General features: G+C 48.2%; 1 protein-coding gene across 1 annotated transcript in view; it reads left to right on the top strand.

Moving 5' to 3' along the window:
- JMY (junction mediating and regulatory protein, p53 cofactor) overlaps positions 1-22,976 on the top strand; it is a 71,008-nt gene that overhangs the window by 11,282 nt on the left and 36,750 nt on the right. The window contains exon 2 of the mRNA XM_062211967.1: positions 14,819-14,992. Within this exon, the coding sequence (XP_062067951.1) occupies positions 14,819-14,992 (174 nt within the window). The remainder of the gene's footprint in view (positions 1-14,818; positions 14,993-22,976) is intronic.

Here is a 22,976-nt window from a genome sequence, read left to right as displayed (position 1 = left end):
ATTGGCGGGGGTGGGAAAATTTGCCAGCAGTCAGGTTAAGCCCCCACATGGGCAGTCTCCCAGGCAGGCACAGGATCGCCCACGGAGCTTAAGCAGGAAGCTAAAATCAGAAGTAGAGCCATGACTCAAACCCAAGCGCTCTGAGACGGCTGCAGGCATCCCAGGTGACATCCTAGCCACTGCACCGAGTACCATCCTCCAAGGCTTTTCTTTTGTAGTAATAATTTAAAATAGCAATTTTAAAATTGTGTAGCTATATGAAAACAATTTTCATTATATCCTGTAGGTCATTTTCTGTTTTTAAGATTGAAATTTTTGTGGCTGATGCTGTGCTATAGTGGGTAAATCCACTACCTGCAGTGCTGGCATCTCATGTGGGTGCCGGTTCTGTTGCCGGCTGCTCCTCTTCCCATCCAGCTCTCTGCTATGCCCTGGGAAAGCAGTAGAAGATGGCCCAAGTCCTTGGGCCCCTGTACCCACGTGGGAGACCCAGAAGAAGTTTCTAGCTTCAGATTGGCTCAGCTGTGGCCATTGGAGCCATTTCAGGAGTGAACCAGTGGGTGGAAGACATCCATCTCCCTCCCTCTCTCCCTCTCTCTCTCTCTCCCCCTCTCTCTCTCTGCCTCTCTGTAACTCTGCCTTTAAAATAAAAAGTCTTTTTTAAAAAATTGAATTTTTTTTCAACTGAAACTTTGAAGGCCCATTGTGTCACTGTCTTCACATGCCCATCTGGTCTTCTCCCCTCCCCTCCCCTCCCCTCTTGGAAAGGGAAGCCCTGTGAGGCCTGCTGCACACTGCGTTGAAGTCCTCAGGGCATACATGTGGACCAGCCTCATGGCATGTCGTGTGTGACATGTGGCACTAATAGACTTCGCGTCCTGCCCTAATAGGGGTGACAGTGGGCTTGGGAAGTGTTCTGACGGCAGGGAGACCAAGCCCATGATCTGCAGTGAGCGGTTTCATCTCCCTGAGCTGTGTGTGTAGATGCAGCATAGGTGGGCTAGCTGACTGAGCCTGTCTCAGCGTGCCCTTGTGTGGGGTGAAGCCATCGCAGGAGGAGCTGGCCGAGGTTTCGGCCCTCGTTGCCTGTCCTCACCAGACGAGAGATGCAGTACTGCAGACCTCCCTTCTGAGGACCCTAGACTCCTTTTCTGATGCCCTCACTGGAGAAGTGCAGGTGGGCTGGATGTAGTCTGATTCCTTTAGGGTCATTGTGCTATGTTGGAAAAATGTGTGTGTGTATGGTATCTGAGTTTCTGTAAGTTGTTGGTTTTTTGGTTTCCTAGGTAACAGATGAGCAGGTGGTTTTTACAGCTGGTGTTTGGTATCTGTGTGTGTGTGTGCGCCTGCGCACCCCTGGGATCACAGTGAAATGTCCGTCTGCTGCTCTGTGGTCGTCTCCCAGTCCAGAGCCCTGCTCCCGCAGGTCTCACTCTCCCTTGCCCCTGGATGTCCTGCCTTCCCCTCTTGGGTCCGTTACCGTGGCACGTCCTCTGCCTGCTGTCCCAGATGCCGGCTCTGGCTCTTTGGAGTCTGTTTTCCTGGAGTTTCCCTCATCCCATCAATTCCTAGAGTGAGTTGGTTCTTCCAGATTAGGTATTTGTTGATTTTGGGAAGCCACTGATTATGATACATGGTTGATTTTTTTTTAAGCTTTTTTTTTTTTTTTTTTTTTTTTTGACAGGCAGAGTGGACAGTGTGAGAGAGAGAGACAGAGAGAAAGGTCTTCCTTCTGTTGGCTCACCCTCCAATGGCTGCTGCGGCCGGCGCATCATACTGATCCGAAGCCAGGAGCCAGGTGGTTCTCCTGGTCTCCCATGGGGTGCAGGGCCCAAGCACTTGGGCCATCCTCCACTGCACTCCCGGGCCACAGCAGAGAGCTGGCCTGGAAGAGGGGCAACCGGGACAGAATCCGGCGCCCTGATCGGGACTAGAACCCAGTGTGCCGGCACCGCAAGGCGGAGGATTAGCCTAGTGAGCCACGGCGCCGGCCCATGGTTGATTTTTATAGGGGTTTTTTCAGTGTGAGAGAGCAGCAGTGACGGGTGCACTGACTGAGCGCGGGCTGACTCGGAGTTCCCTAGGAACGTGAGGACTGAGGACCTGCTCCCTTGTGCACCCACTGGACTGGTTCAGTCTCGTTACTTCTTCCCTGAACTGGGTGTAGATCTCTCTAGTGTTTTCTTGCATTGTAGCCTTGCTCCCAGACTTCTTTAAAGCCTGCTTGGTACCTTTATATCCATCTTTGCAGCCCTACCTAGCAACACAGAGCAGCAAGCGGAACCTTCATCACTCACCATCACCATCATCCTACATGCTGAGTCCACATTCCGGGCGCTTAGGGTCATCTGCATCTCGCTTACCTGCTACTCGTAGCTCATGCTGTTCTCCATGAACCCGTTCATTCTGGAAAGCTCTTTACCCATTAATTGTGGAACTCACTGTGTCCATTTCTCTCTTTATTCCGTTATCCAGGACCTGCCCCCCCCCCCCATGCCTTTGTTTTTTGGGTTAAGTTTCACCCTTTTTTTTTTTTTTTTGACAGGCAGAGTTAGAGAGAAAGGTCTTCCTTTTTCCATTGGTTCACCCCCCAAATAAGTTTCACCCTTCTTTTGAGAGCCAGGTCAAATGCCTCTCCTGTTCTTGACCACTGGGAAGGTGGAGATTGCTGCTGAACGTTCAGGAATTAGGGAGGCCTTCAGTTACAGCTCCTGTCTGTAACTGCTGCCCTGGTTTTTCTCTGTAGCGAATCCCTTCTCCCCTTCAAAATCCTTTTAAGGGGCAGGCAGGTGTTTGGCCTAGCAACTGAGAGGCCTCTTTTGGTACTAGCTTTCACATCTGAGTGGCTGGATGTGAATTCTGACTCTCATTCTGATTCTGGCTCCCTGCTGGTGTAGACTCCGAGAGACAGTAGTGATGGTTCAAGTGCGTGGGTTCCTGCTACCTACATGGTAGACCTAAATTGAGTTCCAAAGTGCTGGCTTTGGTCCACCCAAGTCTGAGCTGTTGCTGGCATTTGGAAAGTGAACTAACAGATGAGAGTTTTCTCTGTTTTTTACCTCTTAAATAAACATGTTAAACTTTAAAAAAAAAAAAAATGCATTGTAAACCCCTAGGATACAAAGACAGATTTTGCTTTGTTTTTAATATCGATGTATTTATTTGGAAAGCAAAATGACAGGAATAAAGAGACAAAAACTGGTTTTCATCAGCTGGATCACTCCTCAAACGTCTACAACGGCCAGGAGCCAGGGGCTCCATCTGGGTCTTCAACGTGGGTGGTGGAATTCAAGTACTTGGGCCATCTTCACTGCCTCCAAGGGCCGGTAACAGGAAGTAGCTGAGAAGCGCGGAGTATCTGGAAGTCAACTAGGCCCTCCAATATGGGTTGTGGGTGTTGCAGGTGATGGATTAATCTGCTATGCCACATGCCTCCTCCGCTGCTGCTTTATTTTTTTTTAAAGAAAGTACCATTGTTTTAACAATTATTTTATTTGAAAGGCATAATGACAGAGAGACCCTCCATCCACTGGCTCACTCCTGTGAATGGCAGCAGCAGCCAGGACTAAGCTGAGCCAGGGGCCAGGAATTCTATCCACATGTCTCATCTGGGTGGCAGGGGCCCAAGTGCTTCCCAGGAAGCTGCATGGGAAGTAGAGCAGCCAGGACTCAAACCAGCACTCCCATGAGGGATGCTGGCTTCACAAGTAGCAGCTTAACCTGTTTTCTAATGCTTCACTTCTCCCAGTAGAAAAAGCAGGTACACAAAATATACTGTTTTTTTTTTTTTTTTTTTTTTTAAGATTGATTTCTTTATCGAAAGGCAGTAAAGAGAGGGAGAGACAGGTTTTCCATCGACTCGCTCACTTCTCAAATGGCTCTGACAGCTGGGGATGGTCCAGGCTGAAGCCAGGAGCCAGGAGCCCCGTCAGGGTCTTTCATATTAGTGGTGAGGGACCCAAGCCCTTGAGCTGGTATCTGCTGCTTCCCAGGTGTGTTAGCAAGGAGCTGGATTCACAGTGCTGCAGGTGGAACAGGAACCAGCTCTCCAGTATGCGATGCGGGCATCCGAAGCAGCGTCTTAACTGGCTGCACCACCCTGTTCACCCCAAAGTGTTCTTTGACCCATTTTAATGTTGGTTTCTGTAAATGACAAGTGTGTGTTTTAATGAAAGGTATATATTTCTCCAGGAGTAAAATGCAGTCAGATATATAACTTAAAAGGAGCTAAAATATTTTTTAAAAAATGTATTTGAAAGAGATAGGAGGAGAGAGAGGGTTCCTTCTGCTGGTTCATCCCTCGCGGGTGCAGGGGACCAAATACTTGGGCCATCTTCTGCTGCTTTCCCAGATGCATTAACAGGGAGCTGGATCAGAAGTGGAGCAGCCAGGGCTCAAACTGGTGCCCATATGGGATGCCAGCACTGCAGATGGAGGCTTAACCTTCCACAGCCACAGAGCTGGGCCCTAAATAATTTTAAAATTCCGGTTGAGTCATTACTGTCATTAGCCCTTTCTACAAGATTTCAGTGTTGATGGTACTAACAAAGGATCCATAATTAGCCTAGTAATAATATGAAGATGATTCAGCAGAGATTGGTGAATATGGATCATGTTTGAGGTTGGCCCTTCTTTGTGACATGAGAAGAGACCCAGGAGACCTGGGGTGGGGTTCCTGGTCACTGCCGGGCCCTCCTGTCTGTTGGAGTCACCTCTTTTCACAAGCAGGTGATTGTTTGCATGCTTGACTAATATGTCAGTGGTAGATTTTATGTTGCTTCTGACACATCACCCTAATACAAAAGTACAAGGGGGCACTCAGTGTAGGATTTGACATCAGATAAGGGAGAAATGCTATGGACATGATAGCTTGAATTTTTATGTAGAATTTTAAAACTCATTCCAAGCTCTTCAAGGATAGAATGAGTCTTATGAGCCCAGTCAGAAATGGCCCCAGGGGAACTCGGGGCTAGCAGGGTGAAGCCTGGCTGTCTGCTCTGTAACTGGCCGCTTCGCTAGAGGCCAAGGTGAGTGGTGCAGGAAGGGAGTAAGTGCACAGGGTCCTTTTGACAGTTTCACTCTTTGCATTGTATTTGAGACAGAAAATCATCCACCCATGGGTTCACTTTCTGTATGCTCACAACAGCTGAGGTGGCCAGTTCAAACCAAGGAACCCATAGCCCAGTCTGGGTCTCCCAGATGGGTGGCAGGGACAAAAGTGAACTTGAACTACCATCTGCCAGCCCCTAGCCCGCTCACCAGCGGGAAGCTGGGGTCAAATGCAGAGCATGGACCTGAACCCTGCCATCCCAGGCGGCATCTTAACCCCCCAGTTTGTCTCACAGTGGTTGTAGAACTTGATAATACCTGAGTTCTGGCCCTGGAGGAACGTTTGCATGGGCACACTTTGCTCTCAGGGTCGGGTAGTTGAGACCGTCCAGGTGAAGTGCCAGCCGATTTTTATCAGGGCTACACTGAGCGCAACAAGAAAGCTCTCAGGGGAGCTAGAAAGAAGGGAAGGGAGGCTGTGTTCTGCTTACCAGGCTAGCACCTGAATGCTTTACAGAATTCTACTTCATGTCTTAAGGGAATCAGTGGAGCAGAATAATTTTCTAAAATCTCACCGTAGGTGTGTCGGAATTTGAGCGTGGAGGAATTCAGCACTCGACTCACCAGGCCTGTGCTGTGCCTGCCCGTCTTGCTGCAGCCTTCAGGTTCTGGGGGTTGCTCTGGGGCACGTTCTCAGGAATCCTCTGTTGTATTCTCACCAGATCTGTCTGCATTCCCAGTGTCTAGGTGAAACCCCTCACATTTAGCAAAGCTGCGTCCTGCTGTGCCCTAAAGTTCCTTAATCCTAAAGAATCCAGTGTTCTTTACAGTTGCTCCTTTGTCTTATTTGGGGCATTATTTGTAGCAGCATGCATATTTTATACTTCACAAATTGCTAATGTCCAACAAAGCTCAGCTTTCTATTCCCTGGACTTTGTCAGTTTTTGGTTAGCAGAATAGGAAATGAAACTAATTATAACAGGGCAGTGATTCCTGTTTCATCATAAATTACAGGAAACAACCTAGCCTAATATGGAGTAGATTGCATCTTTTGAAATGAGGTTGTCAGATGCATTTTCTTTAAGATTGGAAAAGCATGATACTTAAGAGCAAAGACAAATGAATAAATTAGCAGTGTTAGGTGAGATGCCATGGGCCTCTCCAAGAGTGTTGACTTAGTTCTTGCAAAATAGCTGTGTAAAGTACTATTCGGTTTGAGGATAGGAGGCACGAGGGAAACAATGTTTCGTATTTGAGTAGCACATCTGATGTTCCGCCTTGTCAGTTGCACATATTTATGTAGAGCTGTATTATAATTTAATGCACACAATGATTTAGACTCTTGTTTTTGCAGAAAGTACTATCTGAAGTGTTTGTGTGTCCTGTGGTGTCTGAAAGAAGAGCTCTAAGAAGCCCAGTGTGTGAGGGCTGGCCTGTTGAAGGGGTGGCATTTGAGCCCTTGTAAACGACTTGGGAGTGTTACGTTGCTACCATTTTCCCCCTCATTCTTATTTTTTTTTTCTTTTATTAAAGAGTTACAGAGAGGCAGAGGCAGAGAGAAAGGTCTTCCATCCGCTAGTCCAATCCCCAGGTGCTGCAAGGGCTGGAGCTGGGCTGCTCTGGAGCCAGGAGCCAGGAGCTTTTTCGGGGTCTTCCACATGGATGCAGGGGCCCAAGGACTTGGACCGTCTTCTGCTTTCCGGGGCCATAACAGAGAGCTGGATGGGAAGTGGAGCAACTGGGACTAGAAGTGGCATCCATATGGGATGTCAGCACTGCAGGCGGCGGCTTTACCCGCTGTGCCACAATGCCGGCCCAGCCCCCCATTCTTTTAACAGTTTTGCTATTCCTCATATTTGGGTAGAAAATCATTATCTGAAAATGTTCCACTTTCAAGTGGAATAAAAGATAAAGGATTCTGAACATGTACATTATTTTGCAAGGAGAGGATTATTGCCTTCAAAACTGTAAAAGGGAGGGGCTGGCATCGTGACAGTCCTGTATTGGAGTGCTGATCCAAACTGCTGCTTGTGACCCAGACGCCTGCTAATATGCCTGGGGGGGAGCGGATGATGGCCTCGGTAGTTGGGCCTTTGCCATCCGTGTGGGAGACCTGGATCATCGAATTCCAGCTCTTGGCTTTAGCCTGGTCCAGTCTTGGTCATTGCGGCCATCTGGGGAGTAAACCTACAGATGGAAGACCACCCCCTAGTCTACCTTTCAAATAAATTAATACTTTAAATATATATACGTGGATAGTTTATAATTCATAATAAAGATGCATTTTTGTTTTTATTACCTGTTAATTTTTGTTGCTTTCTTGTCCTACCCCCCTCCCCTTTTAAAATACTTATTTATTTGAAGGGCAGAGATACAGAGATAGAGATACAGAGAGAGAGAGAGAGAGAGAGGTGTTCCATCCTCTGGTTGACTCCCCAAATGGCTGCAATGCCCGGAGCTGGGGCTGTCTGATGCCAGGAACCTGGAGCTTCTTCCAGGTCTTCCATGGAGATGCAAGGGCTTTTCCCAGGCCACGGCAGAGCTGGATCAGAAGTGGAGCAGCTGCGACTTGAACTGGTGCGCATATGGGATGCAGGCACTTTGGGCTTCGACTTTGTCTGGTACGCCGCAGTGCCGGCCCCATCCCACCCTTTCTTAATGTGTGTGTTCTGTCTCTGGTGGGCTGCAGCCTGGAGGCAGTATGCCTTGGTGGTCGGGGGCTCCGTGGCTACTGGTTAGAGCTGACTGCTGGGGCCTGAGAAGAGCTCCATGGAGCCTGGGTATTCCAGCAGCTCTATTACTTCTGTAACTCTCCTTTTCCCTTTTAGTAAGGTAGATGATTCCACATGTGATTTAACTGCTTCTGAGTGATAGGCGAGGCCCACAGGAAGAGAGGCAGATAGCATTTTCAGACTTGTCCTGCCCCAGCTTCTGGGAAGCCTGCGGTCTGGGACTCTTTGGTGAAAGGAGTATTTCATTTCCCTTCTGCCCTGTAAGCCAGAATACCTTTGGGGTGGGGGTGGGGGCGGGGGCGGGGCGGGGGCGGAGCAGGAATGGAGTAGGAGTGGAGTGTAAAACCTTGCTCTAAAAAGGACATGCCTGTGCTTGTAGGGTGATGGTCCAAAGAACTGTATGAGAATTATATGTCTGCTCCATCCTGTGGGTTCCTCTTTTCAGAGGCAACTGCCCTTAAGTTTCTTGTTATCATTAAGATAAAGTGACAGATACAAAGATCTATACATACAGCTTTTTAAAAATCCAAAAGGTAGTAAGGACACTGTCTACTTGTGTACACCCTTTTCTTTAAGTAGGCTGTGTTTTAACAGCTGTCTGATACTCAGTGAATTTGTTTTGAGATGACGCCTTTTGGTCTTTGTGTGAGCTGCTCTATCAGTTGGATAAATTTGTGAATTTGCTGGGGCACAGGTAACATGCACTTTTTTACATCGCTTTCTGTAGAGGATGTACAACCCATTGCTTTGAAAAGCTTTACAATCAGTGAGAAGCTCTAGTTGATAATTCATTTAGCCTCTTGAGTGAGTTTTACATTTTTTTAAAAGATTATTTATTTGAGAGGTAGAGTTACAGACAGAGGGAGAGACAGGAAGATTTTTCCATTGGTTCACTCCCCAAATGACTGAAATGACTGAAAGGTGGGCCAGTCCGAAGCCAGGAGCCAAGAGCTTCTTCAAGGTCTCCCACATAGGTGCAGGGGCCCAAGGAGTTGGGTCATCTTCTGCTTTACCAGGCTATACCAGACAGCTGGATCAGAAGTGGAACAGCCAGGACTAGAACCAGCACTCATAGGGGATGCCAGAACCATAGACAGTTGCTTTACCTGCTATGCCACAGCGCTGGCCCTGAGTTTTATAAGAAATGTGGCCGGCGCCACGGCTCAATGGGCTAATCCTCTGCCCTGCGGCACCGGCACGCCGGGTTCTAGTCCCGGTCGGGGTGCCAGATTCTGTCCTGATTTCTCCTCTTCCAGGTCAGCTCTCTGCTGTGGCCAGGAAGTGCAGTGGAGGATGGCCCAAGTGCTTGGGCCCTGCACCCCATGGGAGACCAGGAGAAGCACCTGGCTCCTGTCATCGGATCAGCGTGGTGCGCTGGCCACAGCGCACTGGCCGCGGTGGCCATTGGAGGGTGAACCAACGGCAAAGGAAGACCTTTCTCTCTGTCTCTCTCTCTCACTGTCCACTCTGCCTGTCTAAAAAAAATAATAATAAATAAAAATAAAATTAAAAAAATAAATGTTTTCTGTGATCTCACTCTATTCTTTACCTTTTTTTTTCTTTCTTAGATTTATTTGAAATGCAGAGTTACAGAGAGGCAGAGACAGAGCAAGGTCTTCCATCTGCTGGATCACTCCCCAGATGGCCACAATGGCTGGAGCTGGGCCAATCGGAAGCCAGGAGCCAGGACCTTCTTCCAGGTCTCCCACGTGGGTGCAGGGGCCCAAGGACTTGGTCCACCTTCTGCTGCTTTCCCAGGCCATAGCAGAGAGCTGGATCAAAAGTGAAGCAGGCCAGCGCCATGGCTCAATAAGCTAATCCTCTGCCTGCGGCGCCGGCATACCAGGTTCTAGTCCCGGTCGCTCCTCTTCCAGTCCAGCTCTGTGCTGTGGCCCGGGAGTGCAGTGGAGGATGGCCCAAGTCCTTGAGCCCTGCACCCGCATGAGAGACCAGGAGAAACACCTGGCTCCTGGCTTCGAATCAGCGCAGAGCGCCGGCCACAGCGACCATTGAGGGGTGAACCAACAGAAAAGAAAGACCTTTCTCTCTGTCTCTCACTGTCCACTCTGCCTGTCAAAAAAATAAATAAAAATAAATAAAAACTTAAAAAAAGTGAAGCAGCTGGGACTTGAACTGGCGCACATATGGGATGCTGGCGCCGCAGATATAGGTTTAACCTTTATGCGACAGTGCCAGCCCCCCATTCGTTACCTTTTTAAATACTTTTTTTCAAATAAGACTTATTTTATTATTTCTTTGAAAAGCAGTGTTGTTAGAGGGAGGGAAGGAGATTTTCCATCTACTGGTTTGCTCCCAAAATGGCTTCAACACCCCGGGCTTGGCCAGGCTGAAGCCAGGAGCTTCATCTGGGTCTCTCATGGAGGTGCCAGGGGCACAAGTACTTGGGCCATCTTCTGCTGCCTTCCCAGGCACTTTAGGAGGGAGCTGAAACGTAAGTGGAGCAGCTGGGACTCACACTGGCACTCAGGATGCTAGGAGACATTCTAGGTGGTTGCTTAGCCCACTTGGCCACAGTGCTGGTGCTGGGGTTCACTGTCTACTAAAAGGTTTTCCACTTGAGTACCTTGAGTGATTCTTTAACATTTCCCATCCTTTAAGACCTAGTTCAGTTCCCTGTAAAACATGTTTTCCAATTACTGTAGTCCAGTCTGATTCCTCTTTTCTCTAAACGTCTGTCCTTTACGGTCAGCTTTTTGCATTTGTGTATGTTGATGTGGTTTCCTAGTTCAATAGTAGGCTTAAGGACGAAGTCTGTCAGACATTTAGCAACCCCTTGGATGTGTAGAACAGTTGGTATGCAGTGCACTGACGGTCTCTGGTAACTCCTGTGCTGTATGTGTATTCCATGAGCTGACCTGTTAGTGGCCACGGCGGGACCAGCCGCACTTTGTTCTCTCATGGAGTGAGAGGCCCTCATGGGCTGTTAGTGTTTCTGGGCCTCCCCTTCTCTCCTTGGTCCAGGTTGCTGATCTTACTGTGTGGTCTCCACTGGGGCCTGGGGCCTTGTGCACGACATTCAGTCTTTTTGTCCAAGTCTTGCCTGATTTGTGACTTTTCAGTCTTCAGAGAACAAGTCAGGACTCTCTGATGGACTTGGAAATCATTTCCTGGGACTTCTTGAAACCAGAGAGGTCTTGGAAGGGAACAGGAGGCTTTCTGGATTGCCCTTGCTTTCAGAGTCAAGCAGGGTTCCATGGGGTCTTTCCTGCCTGCTAGTCTCCACCCTCACTCACAGAAAAGATTGCTGTCTGAAGCTTGTGGGGGAGTTGGATTAACAAATGTCTTCCTTTTGAAAAAATTTATTTTTTGAAAGGCAGAGTTACAGATTGGGGGAAGAGGGGGAGAGAGGGAGAAGGGGATGAGGAGGAAGTGGGGGAGAGAGGGGAAGAAAAGGGGTGAGAGAGAAGGGGAGAGGGAAAGGGGAGGTGGCAGAGAGGGAGGGAGAGAGAGATATCTTCCATCTACTGGCTCATGCCCCAAATGGCTGCAATGGCCAGGACAGGGCCAGACTGAATCCAGGGTCCTGGAGCTTCCTCTTGGTCTCCCACGTGGGTGCAGGGGCCCACGTGCTTGGGCCAGCCTCCACTGCTTTCCCAGGCACACCATCAGGGAGCTGAATTGGTAGCGGAGCAGTGGGGACACAACTGGGCACCTACATGGGTGCTGGCACCACAGGCAGCAGCTTTACCTGCTGTGCCGCAGGGCCTGCCCCTGTTGGCTTTGTTTTTGCTCTGTTGATCTGATCAGGTGCTCCTTCAGCCTGTGGACAAGATGGATTACCTCAGCTGAGCTTAAGCCCTGGTCCTACCTTGCATACCTGGGACAAACCACGTTGGGTTCTGGTACGACTTTTTTATACACTGTTGGGCTTAACTTGCTGGTGTTCTGTTAAGGGTCATGGGAGATGCTGCTGTGTATTTTTATTTTTTGTAATGTCTTCGCTTTTGGTGTCAGCTGTTGCCTGATAGGATAAGTTGGGAAGTATTCTGGTGGCTTCTGTGTGGAGGGACTGTGGAAAATTAATAGAACATCCCAAAATAAATGGTAGATTTTACCAATGAACCCATCTGGGCCTGATTTTTTTTTTGGTGGTGGAAAGTTATTAATGATTCAGTTTGTTAAATAAATTATCTCTTTAACCTTGTGAGTTTTATTAGATTACATTCTTTTAAGAAATTCATCTATTTTACCTAAGTTATCAGGTTTGTGGGCACATTAAAATCTTTTTAATGGAGGCTGGTGCTGTGGCATAGTGGGCTGAGCCTGTGCCTTTGGCCCTGGCATCCCATATGGGTGCTGGTTCTAGTCCCGGCTGCTCCATTTCTGATCCAGCTCCCTGCTGATGTGCCTGGGAAAGCAGTGGAGATGGCCCAAGAACTTGGGCCCCTGCACCGATGTGGGAGACCTGGAAGGAAGCTTCTGGCTTTGGATCGGCCCAGTTCTGGCAGTTGCAGCCATGTGGAGAGTGAACTAGCGGGTGGAAGACCTTTCTCTCCCCTTCTCTGTCTGTAACTCTACCTCTCAAATAGATTAGTAAAACCTTAAGAGAATCCATTTAATGCTCCTCATTTCAGTAGTGCTGGCCTCCTCAGGCCTGATGTTCGTAATTTGTGTCTTCTCTGTCTTTGTTACCCTTGCAAAAACTATATCAATTCCATTGTTTTTTTCCCCAAATAATCAGCTTTTTTGTTGTTTATTGTATTGATTTTCCTTACTCAGTTTCACTGGTCTGTCCTTGAGTTTTGCTAACTTCCTCTGCTTGCTTTGAATTTTAAAGTTAAAACCAGTGTGCCTGAACTGCTGTAGCTGAAGCTGTGTGTCCTTTGAACAGTGTCTTTGAAGAATGTGCCCTGGATTTACTTTGCTTTCCTTTCTTTTTTTATTTTATTTTTTTATATTATTTGAAAGGCAGAGTGATAGAGGGAGAGGAAGAGAGATCTCACCCACTGTTTCGCTCCCTGGGTGGCTGTGGAAGCCAGTCCCAGAACCTCCATGTTGGTCTCTCCCTGAGCGTTCGAGGCCCAAACACTTGGACCGTCTTCCCTTGCTTTCTCAGGCACATCAGCACAGTGCTGGTTTGGCAGCTGAGCAGCCAGGACTAGAACCAGCATCCAGATAGGGTGAGATTGCCACGGCTTAACCCATGAGGCCAGAATGTTGGCCTCCGTGTTTCATTGTTCGTTTTTTTGATTTTTGGAAATCTGTCCGTCTGCTTCTGATTTTACATGTTGCCTATTTTTTTATTAGAGCCCTAGCATATTAATTGTATTTTTAAAAAATTCCTTGTCTGAGAGTTCTGACATCTCTGCTTTATATTAAGTTGGTTCTGACAGTTTCTCTCTTCAAGTTGTGTTTGTCTTTTGCATGCTTTTTAATTAAAGCCGCATGTGGGATGGTGAGTTTCTCTTTGTGCTGTGTAAGCAAGTTTCCTTGTGCCCTTTGACATCATGTAATGCTGCTTTGACATCTTGGCTGAGTTTGTTTGTGTCATCTTAGAATTTTTTTTCCATGTTTTACATTCTGAATACTGAGTTTGGTTTCCCTCTTTCTTCCTTCCTTCTTTCCTTCCTTCCTTCCCTCCTTTTTCATATTTATTTATTTACTTGCAAGTCAGAGTTACACAGAGAGAGGAAAGGCAGAGAAAGAGAGAGGTCCTCCATCTGATGGTTCACTTTCCAGTTGGCTGCAATGGCCGGAGCTGCGCTGATCCGAATCCAGGAGTGAAGATCCTCTTCCCAGTCTCCCGTGCAGGAGCCCAAGGACCTGGGCTATCTTCCACTGGTTTCCTAGGCCACAGCAGAGAGCTGGATGGGAAGTGGAGCTACGGGGACTAGAACCAGTGCCCATATGGGATGCTAGCGCTTTAGGCCAGGGCGTTAACCCGCTGTACCACAGCGCCGGCCCCTTTGCTGTTTGTTTATAGGTCTGCTCATTATGGATCATATCCTGGACATTATAAGTGAGACCTTGTAGTGTCTGGTTTCTGTTGCGTTCCTCCAGAGTGTCGATTTTTAAGGTTTCATTTGAACAGTTGATTAGATTCCAGCTGCAGGTCTGCCTCACAGCGTGTTGTCTGGGTGTGCATGACCTCAGTGATGAGCCGGAGAGTTCTGTGGAGTGTATAGAGGTTGGGGCTCCCTTCTCCTGGGCTTTCTCCTCAGTATTGCCCCGTTTTCTACCTTGGGTTCCAAACTCCATCTTCTGATACTTTGAGCTGACACAATTGGTTGTTCTTAATTTCTGTTTTCATTTCATTTGAAAGACACATATCTCTTTCATCTTCTGGTTCCACTCCCCAAATGTCAGTAACAGTGTGGGCCAGGTCAAAGCCAGGAGCTTTGATGAGGCTCCCATGTAGGTGGCAGGGACTCAAGTGCTTGGACCATCCTCTCCTGCCTCCCAGGGTGCGCAGAGCTGAGCGCTGGATCCGAAACAGTGGAGTCAGCACCCAAACCTAGGCTCTGGTTAGAGATTGGGGTCCCAAGCCACATCTCTGCTGCCCCAGATGTTTTGCCAAGACTGTGGGTTTCTTTCTTTTCTTTTTGTATTTTTTTTTTCTCAGATTTATTTGTTTGAAAGTCCTGTTATCTCCTGTTGCTGATCTTGAAGGAGATGGTAGGCTTAAAATGAAAAAGTTAATTGATGGAGTGGTCCGGATTGGGAAAAGGAAAGATGTGGCCCAACTGGGGGAAAATAGTGGAAGACTAGTGGCTAGAGTCTGCACGTTCCTTGTCAAAGTGCCAGTGACGTTGATGTTTGAGCACATTTGGACAACACCGCTGGACATGGGGGAACGGTGTAGAGTGATGGGCTGGGCAGGGGGTCTGTTCAGGCAGTGTCGGGTATTGAGATTTGCCTGAGGTGTGGAGATGCACAGTGACAAGCAGTCTGCTTCTTAGTTCTCGTTTATATTTGTGTTGTGGGTTCTGAGGTCCTGAGAGGATGGGGGGAGTAAAGATCGAGTATTTATAGGCTATTGCAGTTGGTGACTTCAGTAATGGAACTTTGTTCTGCAGCTCTTGGATAAGCACAAGAATACAGAGAGCATGGTGGAGCTTCTGGACCTGTACCAGAGGGAAGACGAGGCCTACAGCAGCCTTGCGGAAGCCACGACTGAACTCTATCAGTATTTACTGCAGCCGTTCCGAGACATGAGAGAACTGGCCATGCTGAGAAGACAGCAGATCAAGGTATTCTCTTCTGTCAGCCCAAGTGGGAGCCTGTTTCCCAGTGCCCTGCCCAGCGGGTTGCATCCCAGCTACACACACACACGCTGTACGTCTCTGTGTAGATGCATACCTGGTTTCTGTTCCTGAAGGCCGAAGGCCAGGGGAGCATCTCATCTGAATGCATCTCACAAGCTGGTTCTGCCGAGTGCCGCAGTAGCACACTGTGTGCAGCACCAAGTGGTAACTGCACTGGGCGGCCTCCGCCTCCCTCTTCCTGCGCTGGCCGCCTCTGCTGCTGTCTCCCTTCCGGTGTTTGCTTACTCCGTGGTCCTAGAGTTCTTCATCAGAAGGCTTGGGAGCATTTCTTTGGGGAAGGATTTGTTTTGAAGGGTAGAGTGACTAGAGGGTAGAGTTTTAAAATGTGTAACATGGAGTTTTGTTGAAGGAGTGTGTATCCCATTTGCTCAGGCAAGTATTTAAGGGTTGGATTTTATAGCTGACCTCAAATTATGGAAGTGTTGTTGAACTAGGACATTAAGATTGTTTTTCCTGATGGAGTAAGTTGGGACCGTGTTGTGTGAGACTGCATATTCGAGACAGTTGGCAGGTGCCCTGAGGGAGTAGGGTGGCTGTGTGAGAAGGGAACCTGTCCTGGAATCTCCTCTTCCCTTGACAGCACAGGCCCGTGATGGATACCCTGTCAGGTGTCTATTTTGAAGAATTTTGTGTCAGCAGTATTATCATAAGCTTGGAACTTAGGTTCAAACGGTAACATGCACTGTGAGTTTTCATACAGCAGAGGTTGCTCAGTTTTAAGAAATGGGCTCAATGGATGCTTATCTGTTGAACAGGACTGGAGGGCCATGCCCCGCAGACGTGGCCTCCACAGCGTGGTGCTCTGTGTTGCACCTGGTTTTCAGGCTGTGCTGTCCCCCAGCAGCACTGACCGCTCTGGTTCTCCTGGGAAGCAGCTGGGGGTGAGGAGGAACAGGCACTGTGTTTTCAGCACCTGTTACATGACCTGCATTTCATTCTCTAAGACGTGTCCCTCGAGTGCCCCTCCAACCATGACTGCACTGAGGAACTTCCACAGACAAACACTTGTTCATGAACAGCCAGATTCAGTCAGCCGGCTGGGAGTAAGAGGTGTGCCATTAAGATGAGTTAAGTCATTCACCTCCTAGCAACACTGTGATTAAAAGCTCTTATCTCTGCTTCCGAGATAAGAAAAGAATATTTGGATTGTCTGTGTCCTTGTCACAGCTAGGTAGGAAGTAGTGGAGCAGGCACCCTACTGATTCAGCATATGATTCTAAAGACACTCTCCTACCCCCAGTTGTGGGTTACTTGTTACCTTTAAATTGGAAAATTCACACTCGTAGAAAAATTCTGTAATTGACTTGGCAAAGTATTTGATTTAGATAGTAGTAAAAATGTTACGTATTTTTGTGTGAAGCGCTGTGTGGATGTTCTTCTGAAGATGAATTTACAGTCAGCTAATGCTGACTTGGAATCTTGACCTTCATGTCATGTGTAGAATGTATTTGTTTTACTCAGGTTAACTATTTCAATAAAGATATCTTTCTGGTGCAAACTTACAAATTAACCCTTTATTAATCTAGTAAGATCTGTTAAGTAACTTGTGATATCAAGATACAGAATCATTGCCTAAAATAAAATAGACCAAGAAACCTGTTTCAGGGACTGTCACAGTGGGTAAAGCTGCTGCCTGTGACGCTGGCATTCCACATGGGCACTAGTTTGTGTCCCAGCCGCTCCACTTCCAATCCAGATCCCTGCTAATGGCCTAGGAAAAGTAACAGAAGGTGGCCCAAGTGTATGGGCCCCTGCCACCCACGTGGGAGGCTTGGAAGAAGCTCCTGGCGCCTGGCTTGGATCTGGCTCAGGCCTGACCATTGCAATCCTGTGGGGAGTGAACGAGCATATGGAAGACCTCTCTTTCTTTCTCTCTCCCTCTTTCTGTAACTCTTTCAAGTAAATAAGTAAGTTTAATGTATACATATATATCAATATTATATCTCTAGATTCTACAGATAATAAATGGGTAGTAAGAGAACAAAAGTTAGTAAATTCTGCAACTTAGGTGAAGTGGACACAGTTTCAAAATGAATTTAAGAAATATCTATTGGGGCCAGCGCTGTGGCGCAGCGGGTTAACGCCCTGGCCTGAAGTGCTGGCATCCCATATGGACCCCGGTTTGAGACCCAGCTGCTCCACTTCCCATCCAGCTCTCTGCTGTGGCCTGAGAAAGCAGAAGATGGCCCAAGTCCTTGGGTCCCTGCACCCACGTGGGAGACCTGGAAGAAGCTCCTGGCTTCGGATCAGTGCAGCTCCAGCCATTGCTGCCAATTGGGGAATGAACCATCGGATGGAGGACCTCTCTCTCTCGCTCTCTCGCTCTCTCTGCCTCTCCTCTCTCTGTGTAATTCTGACTTTCAAATAAATATTTAAAAAAAGAAGAAATGTCTATTAACAGAATTGAATTCATAATTTAAAATCTTTTCACAAAACTCCAGATTGAGATGACATCATTGGAAGACTATAAAATATTTAATTGAAAAGTTTAATCTTATTCATTCTTTCAGGGGATAAAAGATGAGAATACTTTTTTTTTTTGACAGGTGGAGATATAGACAGTGAGAGAGAGAGACAGAAAGGTCTTTTTTCCGTTGGTTCACCCCCCAAATGGCCGCCACAGCCGGCACGCTGCGCCTATCCAAAGCCAGGAGCCAGGCGCTTCCTCCTGGACTTCCATGTGGGTGCAGGGACCAAGCACTTGGGCCATCCTCCACTGCCTTCCCAGGCCACAGCAGAGAGCTGGACTGGAAGAGGAGCAACCAGGACTAGAACCCGGCGCCCATATGGGATGCTGGCAGCGCAGGCGGAGGATTAGCCAAGTGAGCCACAGTGCCGGCCCCAGAGAATACTTTCTTTCTTTTTTTTTTTTTTTTTTAAATTATTTATTTATTTATTTTGACAGGCAGAATGGACAGTGAGAGAGAGAGACAGAGAGAAAGGTCTTCCTTTTTGCCGTTGGTTCACCCTCCAATGGCCGCTGCGGCCAGCGCATCGCGCTGAGCCGAAGCCAGGAGCCAGGTGCTTATCCTGGTCTCCCATGCGGGTGCAGGGCCCAAGGACTTGGGCCATCCTCCACTGCCTTCCCGGGCCATAGCAGAGAGCTGGCCTGGAAGAGGGGCAACCGGGATAGAATCCGGCGCCCCAACCAGGACTAGAACCCAGTGTGCCAGCGCCACAAGGCGGAGGATTAGCCTGTTAAGCCACGGCGCCGGCCTCAGAGAATACTTTCTATCTCACTTATGAGGCTAGCATTTATCCAGATACCAAAATAAAATGAAGACATTAAAGAAAAAAGAATACTAAAATATCTCATCATAAAAATTTTACTTTAACCCTTTAAAAAATAAATTGGACCCGGCTGGCGCCATGGCTCATTTGGCTAATCCTCCACCTGCGGTGCTGGCACCCCGGGTTCTAGTCCCGGTTGGGGCACCGGATTCTGTCCTGGTTGTTCCTCTTCCAGTCCAGCTCTCTGCTGTGGCCCTGGAAGGCAGTGGAGGATGGCCCAGGTCCTTGGGGCCTGCACCTGCATGGGAGACCAGGAGGAGGCACCTGGCTCCTGGCTTTGGATCAGCGCAGCATGCCGGCCACAGCATGCCAGCCGTGGTGGCCATTTGGGGGGTGATCCAATGAAAAAGGAAGACCTTTCTCTCTGTCTCTCTCTCAATGTCTCACTCTGCCTGTCCAAAAAAAAGTAAATTGGATCCACCAATCTACAAAAAGGGTGCTATGTTATGATCAGGTGAGACGTATCTCAGATGGAAGGTTAGTGAAATAAATAAATCAGTGTAATTCACTACTATCAGAACGATCAGAATAAAGGAGTGGGCACAATATATTTTTCAGAGATAGAAAAGCATTTAACAAAGTTTACTACTTTTCTGTGATGAAAACTCTGAATAAGCCAGGGAGAAGGGGAGAAAGACATATGTGGAAAACTCAATGTTGTCCTTTCCCCATAAGACTGAGAACCAAGCAGGCCTGCCTGCCCAAGTGCCTAACCAGTTCAGTGAGACACTAAAAGCAAAGGAAAGGGTACATACATTAGAAATGGTGTGGTGTGAAATTATACTTATTTGTAACTCCTGTAATTGTCTATGTAGAAGATCCCAAAGAAGCTAGTAGAAGCAATATCACAGTTTAGTGTAGGGGCCAGCGCTGTGGTATAGTGGGCTAAGTCCCAGGTGCTCCACTTCGGATCCAGCTCCCTGCTAATGGCCTGTGTAACGCAGCAGCAGATGGCCCCAGTGGCTGGGCCCCTGTACCTGCTTGGGAGACCCAGAAGAAGCCTGGGCCACCTGCTGGGGCCATTTGGGGAGTAAACCAGCAGAGGAAACCTCTGTCTTTCTGTCTCTCCCTCTCTGTGTCTATAACTCTGCCTCTCAAGTAAATAAATACATCTTTTAAGAAAGAAGTTTATGGCTGGTGCCGTGGCTCAACAAGCTAATCCTCCGCCTTGCGGCGCCGGCACACCAGGTTCTAGTCCCGGTCGGGGCACCGGATTCTGTCCCGGTTGCCCCCCTTCCAGGCCAGCTCTCTGCTGTGGCCAGGGAGTGCAGTGGAGGATGGCCCAAGTGCTTGGGCCCTGCACCCCATGGGAGACCAGGAGAAGCACCTGGCTCCTGGCTTCGGATCAGTGCGGTGCGCCGGCCGCAGCGCGCTGGCCACGGCAGCCATTGGAGTGTGAACCATCGGCAAAGGAAGACCTTTCTCTCTGTCTCTCTCTCTCACTGTCCACTCTGCCTGTCAAAAATAAAAAAAAAGAAAAAAAGTTTATTGTAATTTTGGAATACAAAGTGAATATTAGAAATTCAGTTACATTTTTATTTTCTAGATACAAACAACCAAAAATTGAAATTTAAAAAAATACCATTTATATCATCATCTCATTCATGGATTATTTAAGGGAAAATTTTGAAAACTATACGGAAGTCTTGGATATTAAAAACTACAGAAGTTTGCTGAGAGACATGGTAGCACGGAGAGAAGAGCCTCACACTAGATTGAAGACTCCATACATTGACTTGAAAATCCAGCAGGGTCTTTAAGTTTATTTTATTCTTAATTTTTAAATCAAATTAAAATGGGGTATATTTTCCAGATATACCGTGTTTTGGAATGTGTGCATTATGCAATGGCTGAGTTGAGCTACTTAACATGCATTACCTCATGTACTTGTTTTCTTGTTATGAGAACACTTAAAAATGTATGCACTCGGGGCCCGTGCTGTGGCATAGTGAGTAAAGCCGCTGCCTGTGGTGCCAGCATCCCATATGGGTACTGGCTCTATTCCTGGCCACACCACTTCCAATCTAGCTCTCTGCTGTGGCCTGGGAAGACAAGAGAAGATAGTCCAAGTCCTTGGGCCCCTTCATCCATGAGGGAGACCTGCAAGAAACTCCAAGCTCCTGGCTTTGGATCTGCCCAGCTTCGGCCGTTGTGGCTATTTGGGGAGTGAGCCAGCAGACCTCTCTCTCTGCTTTTGCCTCTCTGTATCTCTGCCTTTCAAATAAGTAAATAAATCTTTTAAAAAAATCTATACACTCATCAGAATTTTCAGGAGTTCAGTACATGTCTAGTAACATGGGGAACATGTTCTGAAGTAGATCTCTTCACTTAGTGAAAATATCCTTGGACCAGGATTACAACTTTCCTGCCTGTACCCCAGCCCCACAGGAACTTGGTAACCAATATTTTTATTCTCTGCCTTGAGTTTAACTCTTTTTTTTTTTTGTTTTTTGTTTTTTTTGGACAGGCAGAGTGGATAACGAGAGAGAGAGACAGAGAGAAAGGTCTTCCTTTTTGCCGTTGGTTCACCCTCCAATGGCCGCTGCAGCCGGCTCATCATGCTGATCCGAAGCCAGGAGCCAGGTGCTTCTCCTGGTCTCCCATGAGGTGCAGGGCCCAAGGACTTGGGCCATCCTCCACTGCCTTCCCGGGCCATAGCAGAGAGCTGGCCTGGAAGAGGGGCAACCGGGATAGAATCCGGCACCCCAACCGGGACTAGAACCCGGTGTGCCGGCGCTGCAAGGCAGAGGATTAGCCTGTTAAGCCATGGCACTGGCCTTGAGTTTAACTCTTAATTAAAATTTATCTTTATCTATTTGAAAGGCAAAGAATGGAGACATAGAGATCTTCCATCTGCTGATTCACTTCCTAAGTGCCTGAAACAGCCGGGGCTGTGCTAGGCCAAAGCCAGGAACCTGAAACCCAGTCTGGATCTCCCTGGTAGGTGGCAGGGGACCAAATACTTGGGCGTCACCCGTGCTTCTCAGGGTGCACATGAGAAGGAAGCCAGAGTTGGAAGTGGAGCTGAATAAATGAACCCAAGTGTTACTATGCGGGATGCAGGCGTTGTGACCACCAGGCCCAATGCCTGCGCTACATTTCTTTCTGTTAGAAAGGTGAGTAGTAATTCAGTTGTGCATGTGTGTATATGGGATCTCCCTCGCTTGTTGGACAGAAGCTGATTCTAAGTCTTGGCCATTCCAAATAAGGTGGCAGTGCAGATGTCTCAACGTAGGGATGTCAGATACTTAGCATGGTCCCCTGGGAGTGGGGGTGCTGTGTCATGTTGGTGCGGTGTCTGAGGAATTTCCAGACTCCCATAATGACTCTAGCACTGCGCAGGCATCCACCTCCTGCCAGCACTCCCCTCCTGAGGTTTTGGTAGCAGCCCTTCTGAAGGGCGATGTCCCTTATTAGTGGAATTGAGCATTTTCTTTATTCCTGCTGGTCTTTGTCTTCTAGTCTACCCAGGAACTTTGCCTTTTTTTTTTTTTTTTTTTTTTTTTTGGACAGGCAGAGTGGACAGAGAGAAAGGTCTTCCTTTTCCGTTGGTTCACCCCCCAATGGCCGCTGCGGCCGGCACACTGCACTGATCTGAAGCCAGGAGCCAGGTGCTTCTCCCGGTCTCCCATGGGGTACAGGACCCAAGCACTTGGGCCATCCTCCACTGCACTCCCGGGCCACAGCAGAGAGCTGGCCTGGAAGAGGGGCAACCGGAACAGAATCCGGCGCCCCGACCGGGACTAGAACCCTGTGTGCTGTCGCCGCAGGTGGAGGATTAGCCTAGTGAGCTGCGGTGCCGGCCCAGCCAACCTCTTATTAAAGTGGGTGATTGTCTTGCAGTTGGACATTTAATAATAGTGGCTCTTTGACTCCATAAACTCAGGGTATCATTCCATTTATTCTTTCTGTTTTGAACAGTCCGGAGATCTTTTTATTGATTGACTTCTACCCTTAGGAGGCTGTTCCGTAGGGAGTGGGCTCCACAGCTCCGCCTCCTCTCCCTGGGTTCTGACAGAGTGGGCATCTCTGGGTGCAGCAGGCTGGGCTTCACTTGACCCAGCGACCTTTCTCTCTGTCCTCCTTGTCCTGGTCATTTCCCTTCACATGTTCAGGAAGCTCTCTCGGCTCTTAGAGGGCTTCCCATGCTGAACACTTGTTAATTCTCTTAGCAAGAATCTTGCCCTTAGCTTGCTTGCAGGATGCTGCATCACAATGTAGACAATTCCAGTTCTGTCCTGGGAACATGTAGCAGGCATTCCTTTTTTGAATAGTGTGTGTTCCCTTGATGTCTGCAGGATCACCTTTCTGGTTTGTGGCCACGTGTGTCATTCCCCCAAGTAGACTCCTCAGCAGTGCACATGGCTAGACAGATCATTCATCGGTCAGAGAGATCTCACAGTCATGCTAAACCTAGCAAGCCAGCTCTAAGTGGAGAGAGTGCCGGAGGGCGACTGCCCACGCGGCCCAGTGAGTCCGGGTGTGGTGGGGTTTCCTGTGTCCTGCTTGTGTCCCTGAACACAACACTCAGTGGATTCACTTGATTGGTGTGTAACTTAGGTTTAATAAAATTGCTTATGAAGAATTAGGCTGAGCAGAAAAATACCGGGCAGAAATA

Source organism: Lepus europaeus, chromosome 15 (genome assembly GCF_033115175.1).
Source record: "Lepus europaeus isolate LE1 chromosome 15, mLepTim1.pri, whole genome shotgun sequence".
NCBI classification, from domain to species: Eukaryota; Metazoa; Chordata; class Mammalia; order Lagomorpha; family Leporidae; genus Lepus; species Lepus europaeus.
This window is presented reverse-complemented; position numbering and strand designations above follow the sequence as displayed.